Source organism: Stigmatopora argus, chromosome 23 (assembly GCF_051989625.1).
Source record: "Stigmatopora argus isolate UIUO_Sarg chromosome 23, RoL_Sarg_1.0, whole genome shotgun sequence".
Taxonomy (NCBI): Eukaryota; Metazoa; Chordata; class Actinopteri; order Syngnathiformes; family Syngnathidae; genus Stigmatopora; species Stigmatopora argus.
This window is the reverse complement of record NC_135409.1, coordinates 5940745-5962561: the sequence shown is the minus strand read 5'-3', so window position 1 is coordinate 5962561 and position 21817 is coordinate 5940745. Positions and strand designations below refer to the sequence as shown.

The following is a 21817-nucleotide window of genomic DNA, read 5'->3' as shown; positions in this document are numbered from 1 at the left end:
AATTTCCACTCTTGGATGGATGGAGCTCGTAGACCGGTAGAAAGATGCATACATCTTAATTCTTCTTTTTACGTTTGCATGAAGATTATGCTTACCAATTGCTGAATATTTTCATGAGAAATACCTACCGTATTTTCTCACATATTAGTCGCATGCGCGTATAAGCCGCACCGTTAAAATGGCCTTAAAATCGTTGAATTTGACAATTTTTCTTGTGTACATCTTAAATATTCTTTTTACGTTTGCATGAATATAATGCTTACGAATTGCTGAATATTTTTATGAGAAATACGTACCATATTTTCTCGCATATTAGTCGCATGCGCGTATAAGCCGTACCCTTAAAATGGCCTTAAAATCGTTGAATTTGACCATTTTTCTTGTGTAAGACACCCCCCTTTTCACAATTTTACCCTCCATATTCATGGTTTTGATAGGGAGTATAAATCTTTTACTTTGAGGTTCTCGTTTGTCATCCCTAGGTAAGATGGCGGCGCCCTGAGCGAGCAATAGCAGGCACCAGTGAGTTTTTTCCCGTTTTACGCAAGATACGGTAGATTTTTTTCCTTGATTTTCATTCCTAGACATCAAAATAAATATCGTTTAGCATTTTATCTGTTTATCTTTTCTCTATCTTGAAACAAATGACCGTATCGGCCACATTGTCTTGCGTTATGGCGTTTCGTCTTTGTCACCTTGCAGTTCGTGCAAGTCAAGTCGAATTTGTGCGCATATAAGCCGCACCCTTGATTCAGTCAGTTTGCAAGTTTTCCCCGTGCTTAGTATTTAGACTACATTTTCTTTAACCTTCAGAGTAAATGGCTTAACCGCACCACTGTACTGCAAATACCCCAAAATATGGATACATATTGTAAAACATACTACTATACGACTTAAACAACATCCCAAATCAAATATTTCAAATGTCATACTTCTCCACTAGATATGTGTGACATGCTAGAGTGTTTGATTTATTGGCGATCGCGTGTTGAGGACGTGCGGCTGGTTTGGATTGGATGTGTGTCGATGTTCGATTGTTGATGCCTTGATCCACATGGCAAGTGTGACGTGTTAAAGTGTATGTCGGTGTTCGATTATTGATGCCTTGTTGCACAAGCTTGAAACACGGGAGATTTTCCTCATAACAGTAAAGTTGGATTGAGAAGCAACAACGAATAACTGTTCTGATTATTTCTCCCTGTGTTTCAAGGTATGCTGGTTGTTGTAGAGGCCGGTTGAGTTTGTGGTTTGCAATATACACTGTATGTAACATTTAGTACGCTACCTTCGGCCGCCATTACCGTTACCATTATTAGTAGAGTGTCTATGACGGTCATAGTAAGACATTTACGTTATTGATATTTCATTGTTTACCCTGTTGAATAGTTGAGAAGGACTTCTCGAAGTTGTAAAAAGAATAGATAAAACAAGTTATGACCGTATATTGAACGGGTGTAATTGTACATTATGTTTTGGGTTCTAACATGTTGCTAATATATATATATATATGGGTGTAATTGTATATTATGGGTTTTTGTGTTGATAAAGATAACAGTAAAGTTGGATTGAGATGCAACAACGAATCACTGTTCTGATTATTTCTCCGTGTTTCAAGATAAAATACAGGGTGCAACATATGTTTTACTCTATCACTTTCTATTAACAACAATTCAAGAAAAGCATACTTCGCTCCTTCCTTGTGTTTTGAGGGGAAATAAATTGACGGTACACTTTGTCAAAATGAAATCAATTTGCCATTCCGAATAATACTGAAAAGTTGGCCGAACACTTTTTGCAGTGTTCTTGCCCTCCATCAGAGGAGAAGCAGCGCCTGTCAGGCAGGAGCGACAGCTGACCGCGTCCAATCGGGGAATGGATGCAGCCAGCTCCCCTGCCGCCATTGGCCGACTCCCTGGGAGGCGGAGACTACGTCTCATACACTAATGACGGGTGAGGAGGCGGCGGTGCGCCTGACATTCAGTCGACGGAGGAGAGGGATGCTGCTTCCATCAGCCTCTCTGAGGACGCCGACGGAAGGACACGCGTGAGCCTTCTTTGTGTTTTCCTCCCACCTGGACTTTTCCACATGCGTGTGAAGAGCAGAGAAGACCCCCTTGACCGGCGCGTCGTCAGCACAACGGCGCGCACTTGACGGGAATATAGTCGACCGTCGCTGCTTCATCGGCTCCAATGTTAAAAACGGTAAGTTTGCCATGGGGATTTTAGCGTACCAGCCAAAACATGCTTAAATCAAGTTCATTTAAAAAAGGACTGCTTTTAATGATTTCGGCGCTTTTCGCTCATCGGTATTTTCCTCCAGCTCGGCATTAGTTTTGAAAAAAAAAAATGTGCAGATGATCTCAACTATGCAGAACGCGCGTCATGTGTGATCGTGTGCGCCTTAACATGAGAGAAGGTTGTTGGATGATGCAAAGTGTGAAAGTGAGGGGCGCGCATTCGCATGTCCTCGGGTTGTACTGAGCGCACTCCAGACACGGCTCGAAGAAATCCACGGAATGGTGGTCGACCCCCCCCCCCCCCCCCCCCCCCCCCCTTCTTTCCTTCTCGGCTGCCAATACACAAGTCGAGCGTTGCATATTGGCAGCCTTCAGCCGTCGTTCCATCTATCTTTCTTTTTTGGGTAACCACCCCTTAGTTGGGATATGCACACAGGCTGAATGGATTCGTCTGCCTTTGTAAGCCGGTTGCATGGGCGCAGAGTGTCCAACGGGTAATTAAAGAGGCCACTGTGAGGCATCTTTGAGCTCCCACACACCAAGCGTCTGGCGAGAGAAAGGGAATGAGCGAGAAGTGAGGGAGAGAGAGCTCATCTCAGAAGCAATAGGGCGTTTATCTAACCCTTGTCGCGACCTCTCGGTATAGAACGGAAGGCATCCGGCAGATGTGCCGGGGACCATTTCAAAAGTAGGTGTTTAAAAACAGATCCGAGTGAGTGCCAGACTCAAAGGCCAGGGAAATCTTCATGCTTTTGGAAGGCGACGTGGTTTTGATTGGAATGGCGCTTGAGGGCAGGGGTGTCAAAGCCACGTTTGTCACCTGCTTGGTAGTATTGTGTTCCTTCGGAGGGGCATAGTCCGCCTCGATTCATCGAAAAATGATTTTCCACAGGATGGATACCTATTTGGATAGTCGTCGTTTGATTTTGACTTTTTTAATCCCAGAAATCAGTTTTAGAGCTTTATGCTAGCATTTTTATTTTCATTTTTGTCATATTTTTGGGCAAAAAGTCATGTACCCTTAAATTTCTATTGGGTAATTCAATGGATTATTTCAGCAATTTTTGTATTGATTTTTGCATGCATTTTTTTTTTTCATTTTTAGTCATATTTTTGGGCAAAAAGTAATTTACCTTTACATTTCTATTGGGTAATTCAATTGATTATTTCAGCAATTTTTGTATAAATTTTTGCTTGCATTTTTTTTCATTTTTAGTCATATTTTTGGGCAAAACATAATTTACCTTTACATTTCTATTTGGTAATTCAATGGGTTATTTCAGCAATTTTTGTATTCATTTTTGCTTGCATTTTTTTTTCATTTTTAGTCATATTTTTGGGCAAAAAGTAATGTACCTTTAAATTTCTATTTGGTAATTCAATGGATTATTTCAGCAATTTTTGTATTCATTTTGCCGTTTTTATTTACATTTTTGATAAGGAATCAAAAAGGGAAAATCCACAAATATACTCAGAGTAGGACTCTTAATTTCTTGATGCTATATTTTTTAATTAATATTTTTATGTATATATTCATTGATTCAATAGGGGAAATAACTAGATTCCACGAGTCCTCAATATTTTATAGATGAAATTGTATTTTACATGATATATCCCTTTTCTTTTTTCTTTTTTTTTCATTTATATTTATTGTTAAACAAGGGCAAAACAGTATAAATTCTTCCGTAAATATTCTTTCATGGCAGACATCCTCCATCTTCTATTGAGGGTAATAGAAATGTCAATTTTCGGCAAAAAACATAAAGTCCACGCACATGATTAACATTTGTGGGCCGTGCAAAACAAGGCTGCCAGACCAGATTTGGCCCCCGGCCTTACATTGGGGACCTGTGCTTTAGGGCAAACCAGTAAAGTCAAACAAGGAGTTTATGATTATTAAATGCATTGTTTCTGCTTGGCAGTGATACAAAACAAAAGAGGGAAGCGCAGCCCTAATGGCTGGCTTCATTATTTTGGGCACATTTGCTCCAAAACAAATCAATATTACATGTCCACAACAAGTCATATGCTTAACGTGAGTGGTTTAGGGAATTGCCTATTGATCGCTACACAATAATGGGTAGTGCTGGTGCGGTGGGGGAACGGGGGGTTGGTGGGGGTGGGTGGGGGACGATATTGCGCCTGCATTGGCCTTGTGGAGACGAACAAACCGTCATTCACACGGTATGGGTGTTTAACATTATGTTTCCTTAAGTAGAGGGCAGCAGGCCCTGGTAGGTGACAAATGGGTAAGCCATAGAGGTGGTGGGTGGGGCTTACAGAAAATCGAATGTATCTCCGGATATGCCCCTACGTCACATGTGTCAAAGTGGCGGCTCGGGGGCCAAATCTGGCCCGCCGCATCATTTTGTGTGGCCCGGGAAAGTAAATCATGAGTGCCGACTTTCTGTTTTAGGATCAAATTAAAATGAAGAGTATAGATGTATTTTCAATTTCCTGATTTTTCCCCCATTAAATCAATAATTGTACTTTTTATCCATTTTGTCTGTGTTTTTAGTTCAAAAATCATTTTGTAAAATCTAAAAATATATATAAAAAGCTAAAATAAACGTTGTTTTAGATCTATAAAAACTGAATATTCAGGGCTTTTAATCCAGTTCTTTTAATCCATTTATTAAAAAAAATCTAAATATTATATCTAAAATGGTCCGGCCCACGTGAAATTAAATTGATGTTAAAGCAGCCCGCGAACCAACCCGAGTCTGACACCCTTACTATACATCACAGGTGTCAAAGTGGCGGCCCGGGGGCCAAATCTGGCCGGCCGCATCATTTTGTGTGGCCCGGGAAAGTAAATCATGAGTGCCGACTTTCTGTTTTAGGATCAAATTAAAATGAAGAGTATAGATGTATATTAAATTTCCTGATTTTCCCCCTTTTAAATCAATAATTGTACTTTTTTATCCATTTTGTATGTGTTTTTAGTTCAAAAATCATTTTGTAAAATCTAAAAATGTATATAAAAAGCTGAAATAAACATTGTTTTAGATCTATAAAAACTGAAGATTCAGGGATTTGAATCCAGTTCTTTTAATCCATTTATATTAAAAAAAAATCTAAATATTATATCTAAAATGGTCCGGCCCACGTGAAATCAAGTTGATGTTAACGCGGCGCGCGAACCAACCAGAGTCTGACACCCTTGCCCTACGTTTTGCGCCACGGCGGTAACGAGATGGATGCTGCAAGATCAGGGTCGCCGGGCGAAATGCATGTAAACATATTCGCAGTACGGCTTCGGGGGATGAGCCGACGCAGCCGAGCGTCGGTTCTCCGATAGCATCCTGTTCCCAAACAGGCAGAGATGCACATTAAAATGGAATGAGCACAAACAGAGGGCACCGGGAACAAGGAGTAGAGGGGGGGGTATGATTGTGGGTGGAGATGCTTTTGTCTGTTGTGGATATTTCGTCGACAGGCTGCATCAAAAAAGCCAGCAAACAAAGAAAATATGAAAGGATTTCTTCTGCGAGAACGTATCGAAAGGTCACCGTGACGTTTGATGCCGCTTTGGTACCACGGGGCATTTGCAATTTACGTTCACGTCTCGTATTGAGAGATAAAACAACGGTTTCCCCCCCGAAAAAAGAAGACTACACAACACGGAGCCATGACAAAGCGATCCCTGCTCGCCGTAAATGTATTTCTATAGCGTACGTTTCCGGGAATATCCGCCTACGGGCTGGCGGCCTCTTGACCGATCATGTATTATTTATAGGAATATAGATAGCTGTGAATCTGTGAGGTAGCACATGCCACATTTGCACCTGCAGATTCAATTTGGGGGGCTTTGAGGGATACGCCAGTGGCGGCATTTCTCTCCCTCCCTTCGTTCTGTCCGGCGGCAATACGCGGCACATTATGCAAATACCTGTCAAAATTGAGTGCGATTACGCCGGTGCGCAAATGATTGTAGGACTGTTCGCTATGCCTTTGACCTTATCATGCGATACCTTGCTTTAAGTTTAATAGATGCGTCTCGGTGCGAATTAAAAGCAACCCGAACGTGCGCTTTGAGTGTGTTTTTGTTTCACACCGCCAAGACACTGTCAGCTATTTTCCCCGTCTGTGCACAGTCATTAATGCAGCATGCTGTACTCGCGTTCGATACCGTTGCTTGCGTGTGTTCTCACCCTACAAGAGCCCAAGGGCAAATCGTGTCAAGGGAAGGGCTGGGGGGAAAAAAGATGGGGTCCTTTGGTTAATTTGGATTATGGATTTTAACATTAAAGAGTCAACAATGACCACAGCTTTAAAAGCGTCCACCAGGTTCAAACGGTGCTTCATTATGCAAACATTTTCTTTAATAGACTGGCTTCTTACCTAGGTCAATGTATAATAGTAAATCGAAGAGGTGAAGGCCAAAATTAGTGACCCTATCCCAGGGGTGTCAGACTCGGGTTGGTTCGCGGGCCGCTTTAACGTCAACTTGATTTCACGTGGGCCGGACCATTTTAGATATATAATATTTAGATTTTTGTTTTATAAATGGATTAAAAGAACTGGATTAAAAGCCCTGAATATTCAGTTTTTTATAGATCTAAAACAATGTTTATTTTAGCTTTTTTCATGTTTTTAAATTTTACAAAATGATTTTTGAACTAAAAACACAGAAACATTTGATTAAACAGTAACTATTATTGACTTACAAAAGCAAACATCTAGGTTGCATGTGAAAGTCAGTGTGGAGGCTGGGCAAATCGAACCAACCTGGGACAAGAAAGGTATCACACTTTAATACAAAATTAGAATTAAGTTTAGTCTAAGGTTAGATGAAACATATTTTTGAGTGTGTCTACATCGCAATCCAAGTTCATTTCAATGTGTTTATGTTATGTTACGAGCGCTTTGCCGTGTGTTTTTTTCCGAGGGTTGGAACCAATTCATTTGTTTTTAGTTCATTTCAATGAGGAAACGTTTGTTTGAGTTACGAGAAGATCGACATACGAGCTCAGTCCCGGAACGAATTAAGCTTGTATCTCGAGGTACCACTGTACTCCAAAAAATCTCGTACAAAAGTTGCAACTATACAGCGTACACAATTGGACGTAACCCCAAAAACGTATAACATACAGGAAAAATGTATATGTTGACAGCTATGCTACAAACAGAGGGCAACTGGTACATGTTTGCATTTTCAGCATCTATTACGGATTGGTGCACTCGTGTCCTAATATCCATGTAAGGATTTGGATATTCCATGATAGAAGCAGTACTACACACGGGCTTCCAGTCAAAAAGACAGGGGGCATTTTAAGGATAATTGTTTTCCCTCAAGGACACATCTCCATCGCGTCTTGGGGACATCAAACTACCAATTAAGAGACAGCCCCTTCCACCTCTTGATCCGTGCCTCCCTGCACTTGCAGTCTCTTCTATTTACAGTCAGCACACTTGAGGGGAGGTCAGCCTTAAAACAAACCCAGAGGGAGCAAAAAGAACCCGACCCGTGTGGTGTGTGCGCTGGGAAAATGTGCAGAAGCAAGCAAAAAGTAAAACTACTACAACAATTACTACTCGGACCCTGGATAGACACAAATTCGTACACTAACCCGAACCCTAACCCCCATTCGGGAAGGAAGATCAACAAAATGGCTAATTGCCTTCTTGTTCCCATAAAAAAACAGGGATTGAACTAAGGTCGAGGTGGTTTGACCGTGCCCTACTTCAGCATATATTTGACCTTTATGTCAACTGTTTTTACGTAAGCCTTACCTTTTAAGACCAGGGGTGGTACAACTTTTCTTCTCCGAGGGCGGCTTCCAGAAAAATCAAAGGATGCAAGTCCACCTTCGGCCTCCACATTCATTTGTTAAATCGATGATCTGAAACAAAAAAAAGGTCCTGTTTTTAAATATTGGTTATTTTCCTGAATTTTACCAATCAATTATTCACCATAGATCATTTTTCATATAAATTCATGTGACAAAAATGAATTCTGAATTCTACAATTTCATGCAATGATTGGAAAAAAATGAGGAATTGTTCACATGACTAAGTTTAGGGTTCAATCTAAGACACGTGTCAAAGTGGCGGCCCAGGGGCCAAATCTGGCCCGCCGCATCATTTTGTGTGGCCCGGGAAAGTAAATCATGAGTGCCGACTTTCTGTTTTAGGATCAAATTAAAATGAAGAGTATAGATGTATATTACATTTCCTGATTTCCCCCACTTTTAAATCAATAATTGTACTTTTTTTTATCAATTTTGTCTGTGTTTTTAGTTCAAAAATCATTTAGTAAAATCTAAAAATATATAAAAAACAGCTAAAACAAACATTGTTTTAGATCTATAAAAAACTGAATATTCAGGGCTTTTAATCCATTTATTAAAAAAATCTAAATATTATATCTAAAATGGTCCGGCCGACATGAAATCGAGTTGACGTTAACGCGGCCCGCAAACCACCCGAGTCTGACACCCTTGATCTAAGACATACAAAAATAAAGTAGACTGTATCGAATATTATTTTGTGAGCCATGTTCAATGTTATTTTCATAATTCGCTGTAGGCCAGTAAAAACTACAGCAGGACGCAGGCGGGCTGCAATTTGGCCACCCGACTTGGACCATGTAGGCCTTGTAATCGCTGTCCTTTGGGACCATGAAACCCAGCTCCATTGTGGACTTCTTCCAAACCTTTAGTCCAATTTCTCTCTATAGCTCATACCTATTTTGTATAGTAAGTCATTTATTTTTCCCCCCCAGGAATCGTAGGTCACCCTGTAACCACATGGGGCACAGATGAACACCCTCCCTGCGGCAAAGCAATCATCTTTAGGTCCTTGCTCCACTACATCCCATCCAAGCCCCGTGAAAGCCAGAGGGAAGATTTATCCCCCTTTTCAACAAAGAGCATAAAACAAACAGTTCTGCCCGGTCGTTGGGCGACATGGCCGACTTGAGTCAGGCGTCGGGTCTGAATTAGTACCGCCGAGCCGCCCGCACCGACGCTTTGAGCCCCTGGTGTGAACACTCATTAATTTAAAGTGGTCATATCTCACCGGCCTCCAATCAAACTGTATTTGCGCTATTACTGTCCAGAACAGCCTCAGCGTATAATGGAGGTGCCCCAGTGGGACAGGAAGTGTTAGACGCTGCCAAGCCCTGAACGGAAAAAAAGCTTTTCACCTTGAACTGTGAGGAAAACTCATCCAGGTTTAGATATATCATGATTAGCCTGACAGAATTGTAAATGGGAGTGCAAATCTATAAATTGTGTGTGCTGGGGACATACGTCATGGAAGCCCAAAACATGTTCGAAAAACATTGAAACCAAAAACCAAACAAAAAACACAACACATAGCGCCCACAGCAGGGACTCTGAAACATGCCAGATGAATGATTCCCTTACTTTTCATCATTTGACACTGGGGAGCTCGTGTTAGCTTCATGACTGAACACCTCAGACTGACCTAGTAAGGACCTCTATTGGCTCCCATACGAATGCCTAATGTGTTTTGGAATTGTATCAAGCAGGGGTGTCAGACTCGGGTTGGTTCGCGGGCCGCTTTAACGTCAACTTGATTTCACGTGGGCCGGACCATTTTAGATATAATATTTAGATTTGTTTTTTTTAATATAAATGGATTAAAAGAACTGGATTGAAAGTCCCAAATATTCAGTTTTTTATAGATCTAAAATTATGTTTATTTGAGCTTTTTTATATATATTTTTACATTTTACAAAATGATTTTTGAACTAAAACACAGAAAAAATGGATTAAAAAATGACAATTATTGATTTAAAAGGGGGGAAATCAGAAAATTTAATATACATCTACACTCCTCATTTCAATTTGATTCTAAAACAGAAAGTCGGCACTCATGATTTACTTTCCCGGGCCACACAAAATGATGCGGCGGGCCAGATTTGGCCCCCTGGCCACCACTTTGACACGTGATGTAAATCAACACCATTTCGCCGCTATACCATCTAATTGCATAAGTCAAGGGTGTCAGACTCTGGTTGGTTCACGGGCCGCTTTAACGTCAACTTGATTTCACGTGGGCCGGACCATTTTAGATATAATATTTAGATTTTTTTAAATAAATTGATTAAAATCCCTGAATATTCTTTTTTTATATATCTAAAACGACGTTTATTTTAGCGTGTTTTAAATATGTTTAAATTTTAAAAAATTATTTTTGAACTAAAAACACAGAAAAAATGGATTAAAAAATTACAATTATTGATTTAAAAGGGGGGGAATCAGGAAATTTAATATACATCTACACTCCTCATTTCAATTTGATTCTAAAACAGAAAGTCGGCACTCATGATTTACTTTCCCGGGCCACAAAAAATGATGCGGCGGGCCAGATTTGGCCCCCTGGCCGCCACTTTGACACAGGTGATCTAGACATTTTAACATCAAATTGACATTGCGTCATTGGCCAAATCTCCTGCAAATACGTGTAGTTGAATGAACCATTTCAAAAGAGCTCTGTGATTGTTTACTTCAGTATTTAACATGTTAGCCCGCCCAGACCATTTTCTCCAACAATTGAACCATGCTTGCACATGCACAGGTTTGTTGTCAAACCCTGGGTCGCTTGCAAAAAAATTGCAATTTAAAAAAAAGCACAAAAAAAAAGTCTGTACCAAATGTCTACCAAATGTTTTTTCTTCTCCAGCTCCATTCAACCAATAACCACTTCCCTTGCATTAACATCTACATTTTCCACTAATTGCGGCGCTAAATTGACTGCATTGTCTCGAGTTCACAGCGGTCAACACAACATCACTGGCGTCATGTCAAACTGTTCTTTTTGGCCTCCCTCCAAATTTTAACTCTCTTCCCTCGTTCTCGGCCAATTAAAACTGCCAGTGAGCAGAGCTTTGCGGTAAATTAGTGTTGAGGGAAGGCTAGCTGCTGCCGGGTCGCTGACTGGAACTTTTACTAATAGCTGCGTGGCCTCATTTGCATCTTGCAGCTGCATTATTTCAGTGAACTGATTTAACTCGTATGGCTAGTAATGTTTATCCGTGAGATGGTGAGAAATTTCGAGTAACACAGTAACACCAATCCAAAATGTAGACAGGACAGTTGAGTACCGAAACGTAAAGCGTAACTGAGTGCCATTCCTGAAAAGAAAAAAAAAACTGAAGTAATGGGTAGTAAAGAATTTGTTCTGTACAGTGGTACCTCGAGATACGAGCTTAATTTGTTCTGGGACTGAGCTCGTATGTCGATATTCTCGTAACTCGAACGAACGTTTCCCATTGAAATGAACTCAAAACTAATTCATTCGTTCCAACCCTCTGAAAAAACACCAAAAACAGGATATTGGATTGGAAAAAAATGTTTTATTTCTTCTAATCGCCATTCTTCGGGTTTATTTTCCACGACAACGCACTCGTAACCGAACAAACAAATTTAAATTAACTTGGATTAATATATACAGACACACTCAAACATAAGTTTAATGTAACTTTACACAAAACTGAATTCTAATTTTGTTTTACATTTTTATACCATTCTTCCGGCCGGGTTGGCTCTGTTTGCCCCGCCTCCAACCTTACTTTTAGTATCGATGGGCTGTTTGGTGTTGTATTCCCTTCAAAATATTCTGAAAATGATGCACACAAATGTCTGCACAATAGGATAACGCACGACCACTTGCCAACGAGAAGTAGTCTTGAATTAGCGATTGCTCCGCCAACAGGAGCTAACTGGCTTAGGGGGGAAAAAAACGGAAAAAAATGCAACGCTCTGCCCAGTGCTCGCAGAGACATTACAAAGAGGGAGTTGCGACCAGAGATAATACACGAGGAGTTTCGGAGCCAGTGCCCCCGATGTTCTTATGAGCAGCCAACGAGAAGTAATATATACCTCGTATTAGCGATCGCTCCGGCATTCGCGCTGAGTGACGAAAAAAAACACTGAAAAAAACGCAGTGCTCGTAGATATCTGTTATACACGAAAGAGATACGGCAAAAAAGACAGTGCGCTACAATGATAAACAGCCTCTCATATCTTGGCCACCTGGCTTTCTTGAATCTAGATTTTTTTCTCGTATCTAGAGATAATTATTTGCTCGAAATTTTACTCGTATCTCGAAATGCTCGTATGTAGGGGTGCTCGTACGTCGAGGTACCACTTTATTCATATTTTCGAAAGATTTGCTACGAGATGTATTAAGATTAGTTTGTCATGATTCCAGCATGTTGTAGGTTATCAAATACTATTGAGGATTTTGCTTTCAAGCCACAACAACTTGTAAATTTTGAGTCAAGCCTTCCTAATTCCACTCCACATTTAATCAATGCGACTGAGATAATGCTGAACGTTAAACACAAAAAGAGCCAATGATTTCCTTTCTCACAACATCCCAAAACACAAGTGTGTTTCTTGGTTAAGACATAAACCGCAGGCGTGGTTTTCCCGCGCAAACTGCAGAATTTATTTATATATTTTCATTGGACTGTTTTATTCCCCGCGTCTCCCAAGTGGCCACGGTTAGGTGGAAACGGCGATTGAGATGAAATGAAAGCATTTCTCTTTTCTTGTTCTAGCTTTGCAGCCATCGCCACACTTCATCCTCATTTAGTCTTCTCTCACAGGCCCGAAATATCACAAGCACCATCAAAAGCCAATCTCGACATTAAGAGGCATTCACAAATGTCACGGTGCAAATTCAGGACCGTGGCGAGGTCGTAATGTTATGAGCACAAAAAGGCGAGACAGAAATGCCTATTTTAGATTCATAAAATGATGTAACATTGCACACACAAACAAGGTTTCGGAGTCCAAAGTGGTACACCCCCTTTCATCAACTGTCACTTGGTGGTGGCAGCAAAATAACACAATTAGATTATTTTGTAGCATTGGTTCCAATTTGTAAATGTATCCACCAGTACAGTAAATTCTCCTATTCACCCACCTGAGTTTACAGGGTTCCATTTCTGCACAGTCATGGATGAAAACAACATTATTATATCTATTGAAGACTCAAAATCCCACTAATAAGACATTTTTGACCAGAAAATTGTCTGAACCCGATTTTCTGTTACTTTTTAAACAGTACATTTTCTCTTATCTCATTTTCTGAACTGCTTTATCCTCATTAGGGGTGCTGGAGCCAATCCCAGCCGTCTCCGGGCCAGCGGCGGGGGACACCCTGAATCGGTGGACAGTCGATCGCAGGGCACAAAGAGACAAAGGACAACCATGCACACACACACACCCATACCTAGCGACAATTTAGAGTGTCCATGCACATTTTTGGAATGAGGGAGTAAACCAGAGTACCCGGAGGAAACCCACGCAGGGGAACATGCAAACTCCACACAGATGGACCGACCTGAAATTGAACCCAGGACCCCAGAGCTGTGAGGCCGACACGCTAACCACTCGTGCCACGGGGCCGCCTACATGTTCTCTTATTTATTTTTGAATCCAAACAAATAGCGCTACGGTCGTCCTCACAGTTCTGAGATCGAGGGTTCGATGCCAGGTCTGCTGCACCTTCCTTTGTGGAGTTTGTATGCTCTCCCCAGGATTGCGTGGGTTTTCCCCGGGTACTCTGGTTTACTCCCACACCCCAGCAGAGATGAATTATACTAATTAGAGAATGTGTATTGTTGCCATTTCTGTTTTCAAACAGCCACTTAAAAATGGCACTTGGGTCAAGCTCGGAGCCTCATTCGATGCAGGCCGACTGGTTGCTATGGTGACTGACATATTCCAGACTTCTGAAGCAGCTTGCCATGTGGCTAATACTTAAGCAACAGGATCTGCCAGTTAAGAATCCCACTAAAGTGTCGATTTTAATTAACCATTGGCTAGCATCAGAACAAATGCCCTTTTGAGGACGGGAGTGGCCAGAAGGTCAAACATTTTTAAAACCACAGCTCTGAAGAAAGTGAGCATGAATAAATGTCAACATTTATCACTGCGTTGATAATAAATGTCAACATGTCCAAATGCTTTGCTGTTACATGTTACATAATGGTCACCATGATTTATAGCTTGTTTGTTGTCTCTTGTAGGTGGGAATGGACGAGGACGTCTGCCTTTCTAACGAGGAGAGATTTTATGGACACCCGCGAATGTGCAAAGTCTAAGTCACTGCATTCCCTTCCAATTCTTTGGTCCACCTGACTGGAGCCTTGACCCCCGAATCCTGAATTTGAGTGATTGGTAATCGTCGCCGGGGGGGCAATTGCGGAGCAAGACGACAAGAACGAAGCCAGACTCTTGGGAGTTGGGAGCTGCGGTAGAATGTGGAGGTGGCAGGGCTGGTGAGTCATTCACCTCGGCAGATCCAACAAATTATTCATTACTCGTGAACAGCTAAGAATACATTATTTACAAGGACCAATTTCTGACTGGAGACCAATATGAAGGACGTGTCATTCGTGGATCGTCTCTTCGTCGGCTTGGCCATGGCCTTTTTTGTCGTGGCCGCTGACGAAAAGCCAGACTGCCCCAAACTCTGCGTGTGCGAGATTAGACCCTGGTTCTCTCCCAGTTCCGTATACATGGAGGCGCAGACTGTTGACTGTAATGATTTGGGAGTGTTTCAGCTGCCAGAGAAACTACCCGTGGGAACACAAGTACTGTTGCTGCAAACCAACAACGTTGCAGAAATTGACAGGCCTTTGGATTACCTGGCCAACATCACAGAGATTGATTTATCTCAAAATAACATCTCATCCATGAGCAATGTCCATCTGGGGACTCTGCCTCAGCTCCTGTCCCTACACATGGAGGAGAACCGGATACGTGAGCTGCCCGACCAATGTCTAGATGAAGTGGCAAATCTCCAAGAGCTCTATCTAAATCACAACCTCATTTCTTCCATTTCCAAAATGGCTTTCCAGGGTCTCGGCAAGCTTCTACGACTCCACCTCAATTCAAACAAGCTGAAAGTCATTCACAGAGAGTGGTTCGACCCCATGCCAAACCTGGAGATTCTAATGATTGGCGAGAATCCCGTGCTGTCTATCATGGAGATGAATTTCAAACCTCTCAGCAGTCTCCGCAGTCTTGTTCTCACCAGAATGAACCTGTCTCAGCTCCCTGACAAGGCTTTGCTCGGCCTCGATAACCTAGAAAGCCTCTCCTTCTATGATAATACCTTCCCCGAGGTGCCGCATTCTGCGCTGAAAAATGCCAAAAACCTCAAGTTTTTGGATCTGAATAAAAACCCAATCGCCAGAATACAGCGCGGGGATTTCGTGGACATGCTCCATTTAAAAGAGCTAGGTATTAATAGCATGCCAGAGCTGGTTTCTATCGACAGCTTTGCCCTCAATAATCTGCCCGAGCTGACCAAAATAGAAGCTACAAACAACCCCAAATTGTCCTACATTCACCCTAATGCTTTCTACAAACTGCCACGGCTGGAAACGCTCATGCTAAACGGCAACGCACTGAGCGCCCTCCACAGAATTACGGTCGAATCGCTCCCCAATCTCAGAGAAGTTAGCATGCACAGCAACCCCATTCGCTGTGACTGCGTGGTCCGGTGGATGAATATGAACAAGACCAACATCCGCTTCATGGAGCCCGACTCGCTTTACTGCGTCGAGCCTCCGGAATACGAGGGCCAGCATGTCCGGCAGGTGCACTTCAGGGAGATGATGGAGATTTGTCTGCCGCTCATATCCCCCGAAAGCATGCCGGGCCACATCAAAGTACGCAGCAGGAGCTCCGTGTCGCTCCATTGCCGAGCCTTCGCCGAACCGGAGCCGGAGATCTACTGGATCACTCCGTCAGGACATAAAGTGATGCCAAACACCGTGTCCGACAAGTTCTACATGCACCCGGAGGGGACGTTTGACATCTACGACATCACTGAAAAAGAAGCCGGTCCTTACACTTGCGTAGCCCACAACCTGGTTGGCGCTGATCTGAAATCGGTTTCTGTGGAAGTCAACGGCCATTTCCCACAACCCGCCAACGGTTCCCTTGATGTCAAGGTCAAGTCAGTGGGGGCGGATGCCATCCTGGTTTGGTGGAAGGCGAGCCCAGGCACTCTATCTCCCAGCATAAAGTGGTACGCCCCGTCAAGCGCGAACCATCCCGCCGCTTCATTTTCCACCAGGGTGCCCTCTGACGTCCAAATCTACAACCTCACCCATCTCAGCCCCGCCACTCAGTACATAGTTTGTGTGGATGTCCGCAGTATCCACTACAAGCATGACACCAAATGTGTCAATGTCACCACCAAGGGATTAGCGCTCACAGCCAAGGGCGCAGAAAAATGGGACACAGCACTAATCACATCCTTTGGTGTGCTCCTAGCTGGGATTTCAGTGGGCTGCCTTCTTATGTATGCGTCTCTTAGGGTGAACCAACTAAATGGGGATTTAAGGAAATGCCACTCCAAAGCCTTGCTGTTTCCAGCGGAAGCTACCGCTGGTCGCCCCTCGTTCTTTACCCAGCTGTGGTTTTCAGGACGGGCGCTGCCGAGTGGCGTGGAAGTGAAAGCCACGGTCATAAATGTTTCGGACAATGCCTTTTAAGGAGCTACACCGATCGGACGCGACTACGTACGGGCGAGGGTGGACAACAACAATGTCATACTGTTTATAAGCTAAACCCATTGTTGAGCTTTAGCTCAGATACTCTGGCAAGACTATCATTGGACTGGGATAGGACAGTCTGAACTCCCATTTGCTGCTTTCCCGGTTTCAGCCCCAGACGCTTGGGGTGGCTTTGTAACTGCGGCTTCAAACAACGCGTACATCGACCAGATGGGGCATTTGCTGCCGGAAGATACATTGAATTTAGGCTGGTGCAGAAACACAGGTGCCAGAACGATTCGATGAGGAGGCGGATCAAGGGAAGGAGGGCCCGCTCTCTTGTAACTGACTGTTCAATTTGTCCTGAGTTGTGGAAATGTCTGTGTGGTCCCAAGCAATACCGTCTGTGCTTTGTCCAACATTCATAGACGAGTTAGCCAAACAGTAATAACAACTGTCTATATCGAGGAAGGAGATTTAGTAGAGTAGACAAATAACAGTGAACTGCGGTGTAAAGCCTTTTGATGAACCGTAATCCTCTCCTATTTTCTATTTAAAAGGAATCATTGGTTTTTCATGGAAATATTGTTATATATTCGATTATGTTAACGCCACCACAAATGGTCTGTATCACGGCAGTTTGAAATAATTGGCTTCGAATGAAGACGAGCGGCACACTATGTTTGATGACAGTGTCACATTATGCTTAATGGAATTCTGCTACAAAATGGTCGGTTATCTTGGGGAAATGATTTGTAGTTTCTTTCTTACTATGAAGCTAAGGGGGTCGCTATCCTGTGGCTAAAAACAAAAACAAAAAGTAATTTGGTAAGTGCCTAAAAAGAGCTACATGTGGTTGGGAAAATAATGACGTCAAAGGAATTTGTCAATTGCAGAAAAAAACGAGAAAAAAGAAAAACATGACTGTGTACTTATTGCAGATTAACAAGCTATTCTCCAGTATTATGTGAAGAATACCCTGTCCGTATTTTTAGCAAACCTATTTTAAAAACATTTCGTTGTTGCTTTGGGTGTAAAGTTAAAAGCCATTTTTATATAATAACTGTTCTATATGTGATCTGCGGGCACAACAGACTAAGTGCTAAGAGAAAATAAATAAATGTCATTGTTTCTTTTACAAACAGCTGCGAATGTTTGCTTTTTTTGCTCCTAGCCACCAGAATCCTACCAACTCTTTGCTTTTTAAAGGGTTTCTTTAAGATTGTGCGTGATGTGAATGTCTGCATTTTAAAGCTAAGTGAAGCAAGCAAGCGAGCGCCATGGTTAGTCAGGGACAAAACCTTTGTGAAGACTTAAAAAGCACTAAGACTCCCATTTTCTTGGACCGACTGAATAATCTGGAGCGTTGCCTATGAGAAATTCAAGCGTGATGAATGGCTGTCAGGCTCAGAGCGACGTTGTGGATTTATCAAACTGGGATCGGCGCACGTACGTCAAGGCCCGGCCTTCAGCGGCATGGGCGAAGGCTTTTAGAGGCGAGTCATCCGTCAAAGACAAAATGGGGTTCAAATATGACACGGCGGAGTCCTCAGGTATCGTACTGCATTACGACCAAGCACAAAGGCAGTACGCTTTACGCGCAACATAAGATGATTGTTTAAAAAAAAAATAGCGCAAACTGTCCTTCCATCAGTAAACCAGAATCTCCCGAATCCCGTTTATCTTCCCGTTGCTCCGAATCTCACGCAACACGTCACATTCAGGCATTCCTCGACACTCTCCTGACACTGGCAGGCGTATAATCAATGCTGCTTGTTTTATCTCCTTCCAATATTTCCAGTAATAACAACCTATTTTAAGAAAAAAAACCTCTCTGGATTTGACCGAAATCCCACATGCTGCAGCTCCAGTTATTTGAATCAGCCAAATGACTGTGTTCTTTGGAAAAAAAAAATGCAAATCTGCATCGAGGTTGATATCAACGTGACAGCTTCAATTTGAATTTTGCACACACGCTTGTCGGCCTTTAACTTGATTCGCTGCGGCGAACAGGTTACTGTCCGGTCGACCAAACGTCCGGGGACCAAACGTCTTTCGACCAAACGTCCGAGTACCCCTGCACCGTGACCGGACGTTTCGTCGAAAGACGTTTGGTCCCCGGACGTTTGGTCCCCGGACGTTTGGTCGACCGGACGTTTGGTGACCGGACGTTTGGTAGAACAGACGTTTGGTAGAACGGACGTTTGTTCGCCGGGTTCGCTCGCTGTCAAATTATGACAGAGAGTTTACTGTTGATATTTTGATATTAGATATTTAGATATTAAACTCTCTCTCTCTCATGATTATAATTTTGAGAGCTGGTTTCAACAGTAAGAACCCGGCGACCAAACGTCTGTTCTACCAAAAGTCTGTTCTACCAAACGTCCGTTCTACCAAACGTCCGTTCTACCAAACGTCCGTTCTACCAAACGTCCGTTCTACCAAACGTCCGTTCTACCAAACGTCCGTTCTACCAAACGTCCGTTCTACCAAAAGTCCGTTCTACCAAACGTCCGTTCTACCAAACGTCCGTTCTACCAAATGTCCGTTCTACCAAAAGTCCGGTCGACCAAACGTCCGGGGACCAAACGTCTTTCGACGAAACGTCCGAGTACCACGCTGGACAGTACTGCCAAATTGAATTGACTTCCCTGATTTCAATAGTTTATGATCTGCAAGAAATAAACTTAACAGTGTCTGCGTGAGAGCTCTAGCCTTACCTCAAATTCTTAATACTCCAAACAACTGGTCTATGAAATCGTTTTATTCAAACGGCCTAATTTCTAAGACAAATGCCTTTTCGAGCAGCGTTTTCTTCAAATCTGACAGCACCGTGCCAAAATGCAAAGCGCGTCGGAGGCGTCACTATGGTCGCCCACGTTCCGATGAGAAGTATAACGTCAATATGCATTTACTCTCCTGCTACTCGCTCCCTTGCCGGCATCTTTATGGGCAGTGGAACAAGAACATGACCTATGAATTGCCATAGCAAAGCGCTGATTGCTTTTAACAGCATAGTAAAAATGGATTGGCCTGGTGGAGGCATATTCTTTTAAACATGTACAGGATGTTGACACATCAACACAATCTGATATTGATTCAAGTAAGCCTTTGGTAGCACCCTACTACGGACCCTCAAAAGTATGCGCTAAACTGCATGTTTGCTAACAAACGGCACATGCAGTTACCAATATATAAAAAAGTGCTTATATGTGCGATAGGTGGCACTTGTTTTTTTACAATGGAACGTTTGAAAGAGCAAAACAATCATAAAATTAACAGAACATCACTCTAGAAAACGACTGCAGTTGAAAACAAATGCTGCACACAAATTAGACGGTTGAAACGGTTAAAAGCACCGCATCATTATTCCTGAAAATAATTCTAAAAGTACAACTTATGGAGAAATGTAGCTTCCGTTCACAGACCCTTTTTAAATCCCATCAATTGTGACCTGTGCAGATACGACGGAGATGCAAGGAAATTCAGAGTTGAAAGCGGTTTTCTCATCAGTAATTGGTTCCCAGTGAGTCCTCAGATCAATTAAAATAGGGGTGTCAGACTCGGATTGGTTCGCGGGCCGTGTTAACGTCAACTCGATTTCATGTGGGCCGGACCATTTTAGATATAATTTTTTATATATTTTTTTATAAATGGATTAAAAGAACTGGATTAAAAGCCCTGAATATTCAGTTTTTCTATAGATCTAAAAAATATTTATTTTAGCTTTTTTTAAATATATTTTTAGATTTTACAAAATGATTTTTGAACTAAAAACACAGAAAAAATGGATTAAAAATTACAATTATTGATTTAAACGGGGGAAAATCAGGAAATTGAATATGAGTCTATACACTTCATTTTAATTTGATCCTAAAACAGAAAGTCGGCACTCATGATTGACTTTCCCGGGCCACACAAAATGATGCGGCGGGCCAGATTTGGCCCCCGGGCCACCACTTTGACACAAGTGATTTAAAAGGTCCAAAATTGCTTACTTGCATACTTTTGAATGCATTTAGAAAATGTCCACTCATGCTGGAATGTAGTGTGTCACTGAAGAACATGCTATCAGAGACCAAGACTTGCAGAAGACGGGATTAAAAACCTTCAAAATATGGTTTTAAAATGGCAAGACAGCCACCGCCATTGATTTCAGGTGTGCTCGACGTATTTAATCCTCTCTGATAATACACCGCCAAACTTCTCTGCAGTTAGCAGATCAGCTTCCACATCATTTTGCATTCGCAAACCTTATGTAAATCCGACCCTTCCATTTGCACTTTGATTGCAAACATACAATATAGCGTCTATCCAGAAAAGTAGAGACAGGCTGTCGCAGCAGATTTGTCCTCGCTCATCAAAAACCCACTGGGGGCTACAGGAGCTTCACCGTTCCATCAGTCCTCTGAAGTGTCTACCTTTGCATAAATATTACTCGCAACCAGTCAACATGCAGACGAAAATGACAACGCCTCTTAGCCACCTTCGACTCAGCTGTCACACACTTAGCATGCGTGCCTTAGCCGTCCATTAGCGCACTAACCCTCAGCCCCATTTTTAACCCGAGCTAGACACGTGGCGGCGACGGTACTCGGTCGTTTGGTCGCCGGTCTTTTGGTCGCCCGGAAGGTTATTGATAATTACCATTGAAATCGTTGCTCAAATTCCCTAAATACAAACTGAATTATTATTTAGTCATACTTAATGCCCTATTAATTATTAGGCTAAAGAAAAGCTCCAAATTTCCCGTACTTTTATTGTTTTTTGTTGGAGAACTTGTTAAGACCCTGACTGACGTAGCTTCTTAAAGGGACAACGCATGTACATACAAACTCATACACTCACACGTCCGCTCAGTGAAACTGCTCAGGGCCATTGTTGGCTTTTATTGATGCGTAGACCGTGTTTTTTTACCTTGTTTTGTCGCCGGTCTTTTGGTCGCCGGACTTTTGGTCGCCGGTCTTTTGTTCGCCCGTTGTTTGGGTCCGGGCGACCAAAAGACCGCGACCAAAAGTCCAGCGACCAAAAGACCGGCGACCAAACAGCCGGTCACGGCCGGCGACAGGCGGAGATTCAAAGAAGA

The 21817-nt window shown here is 42.5% G+C and overlaps 1 protein-coding gene and 1 long non-coding RNA gene across 2 annotated transcripts in view; one reads left to right on the top strand and one right to left on the bottom strand.

Annotated features, from left to right (window-relative positions):
- LOC144068769 (uncharacterized) overlaps positions 1-21817 on the bottom strand; it is a 138222-nt gene that overhangs the window by 16483 nt on the left and 99922 nt on the right. Inside the window, exon 9 of the long non-coding RNA XR_013298304.1 lies at positions 7974-8083. This is a non-coding gene — a long non-coding RNA (uncharacterized LOC144068769). The remainder of the gene's footprint in view (positions 1-7973; positions 8084-21817) is intronic.
- lrrn3b (leucine rich repeat neuronal 3b) lies at positions 1982-17873 on the top strand. Its single transcript, XM_077593535.1, has 2 exons — positions 1982-2202; positions 14251-17873. Exon 2 carries the CDS (start codon positions 14602-14604, stop codon positions 16729-16731), a length of 2130 nt encoding a protein of 709 aa, XP_077449661.1. The 5' UTR covers positions 1982-2202; positions 14251-14601; the 3' UTR covers positions 16732-17873.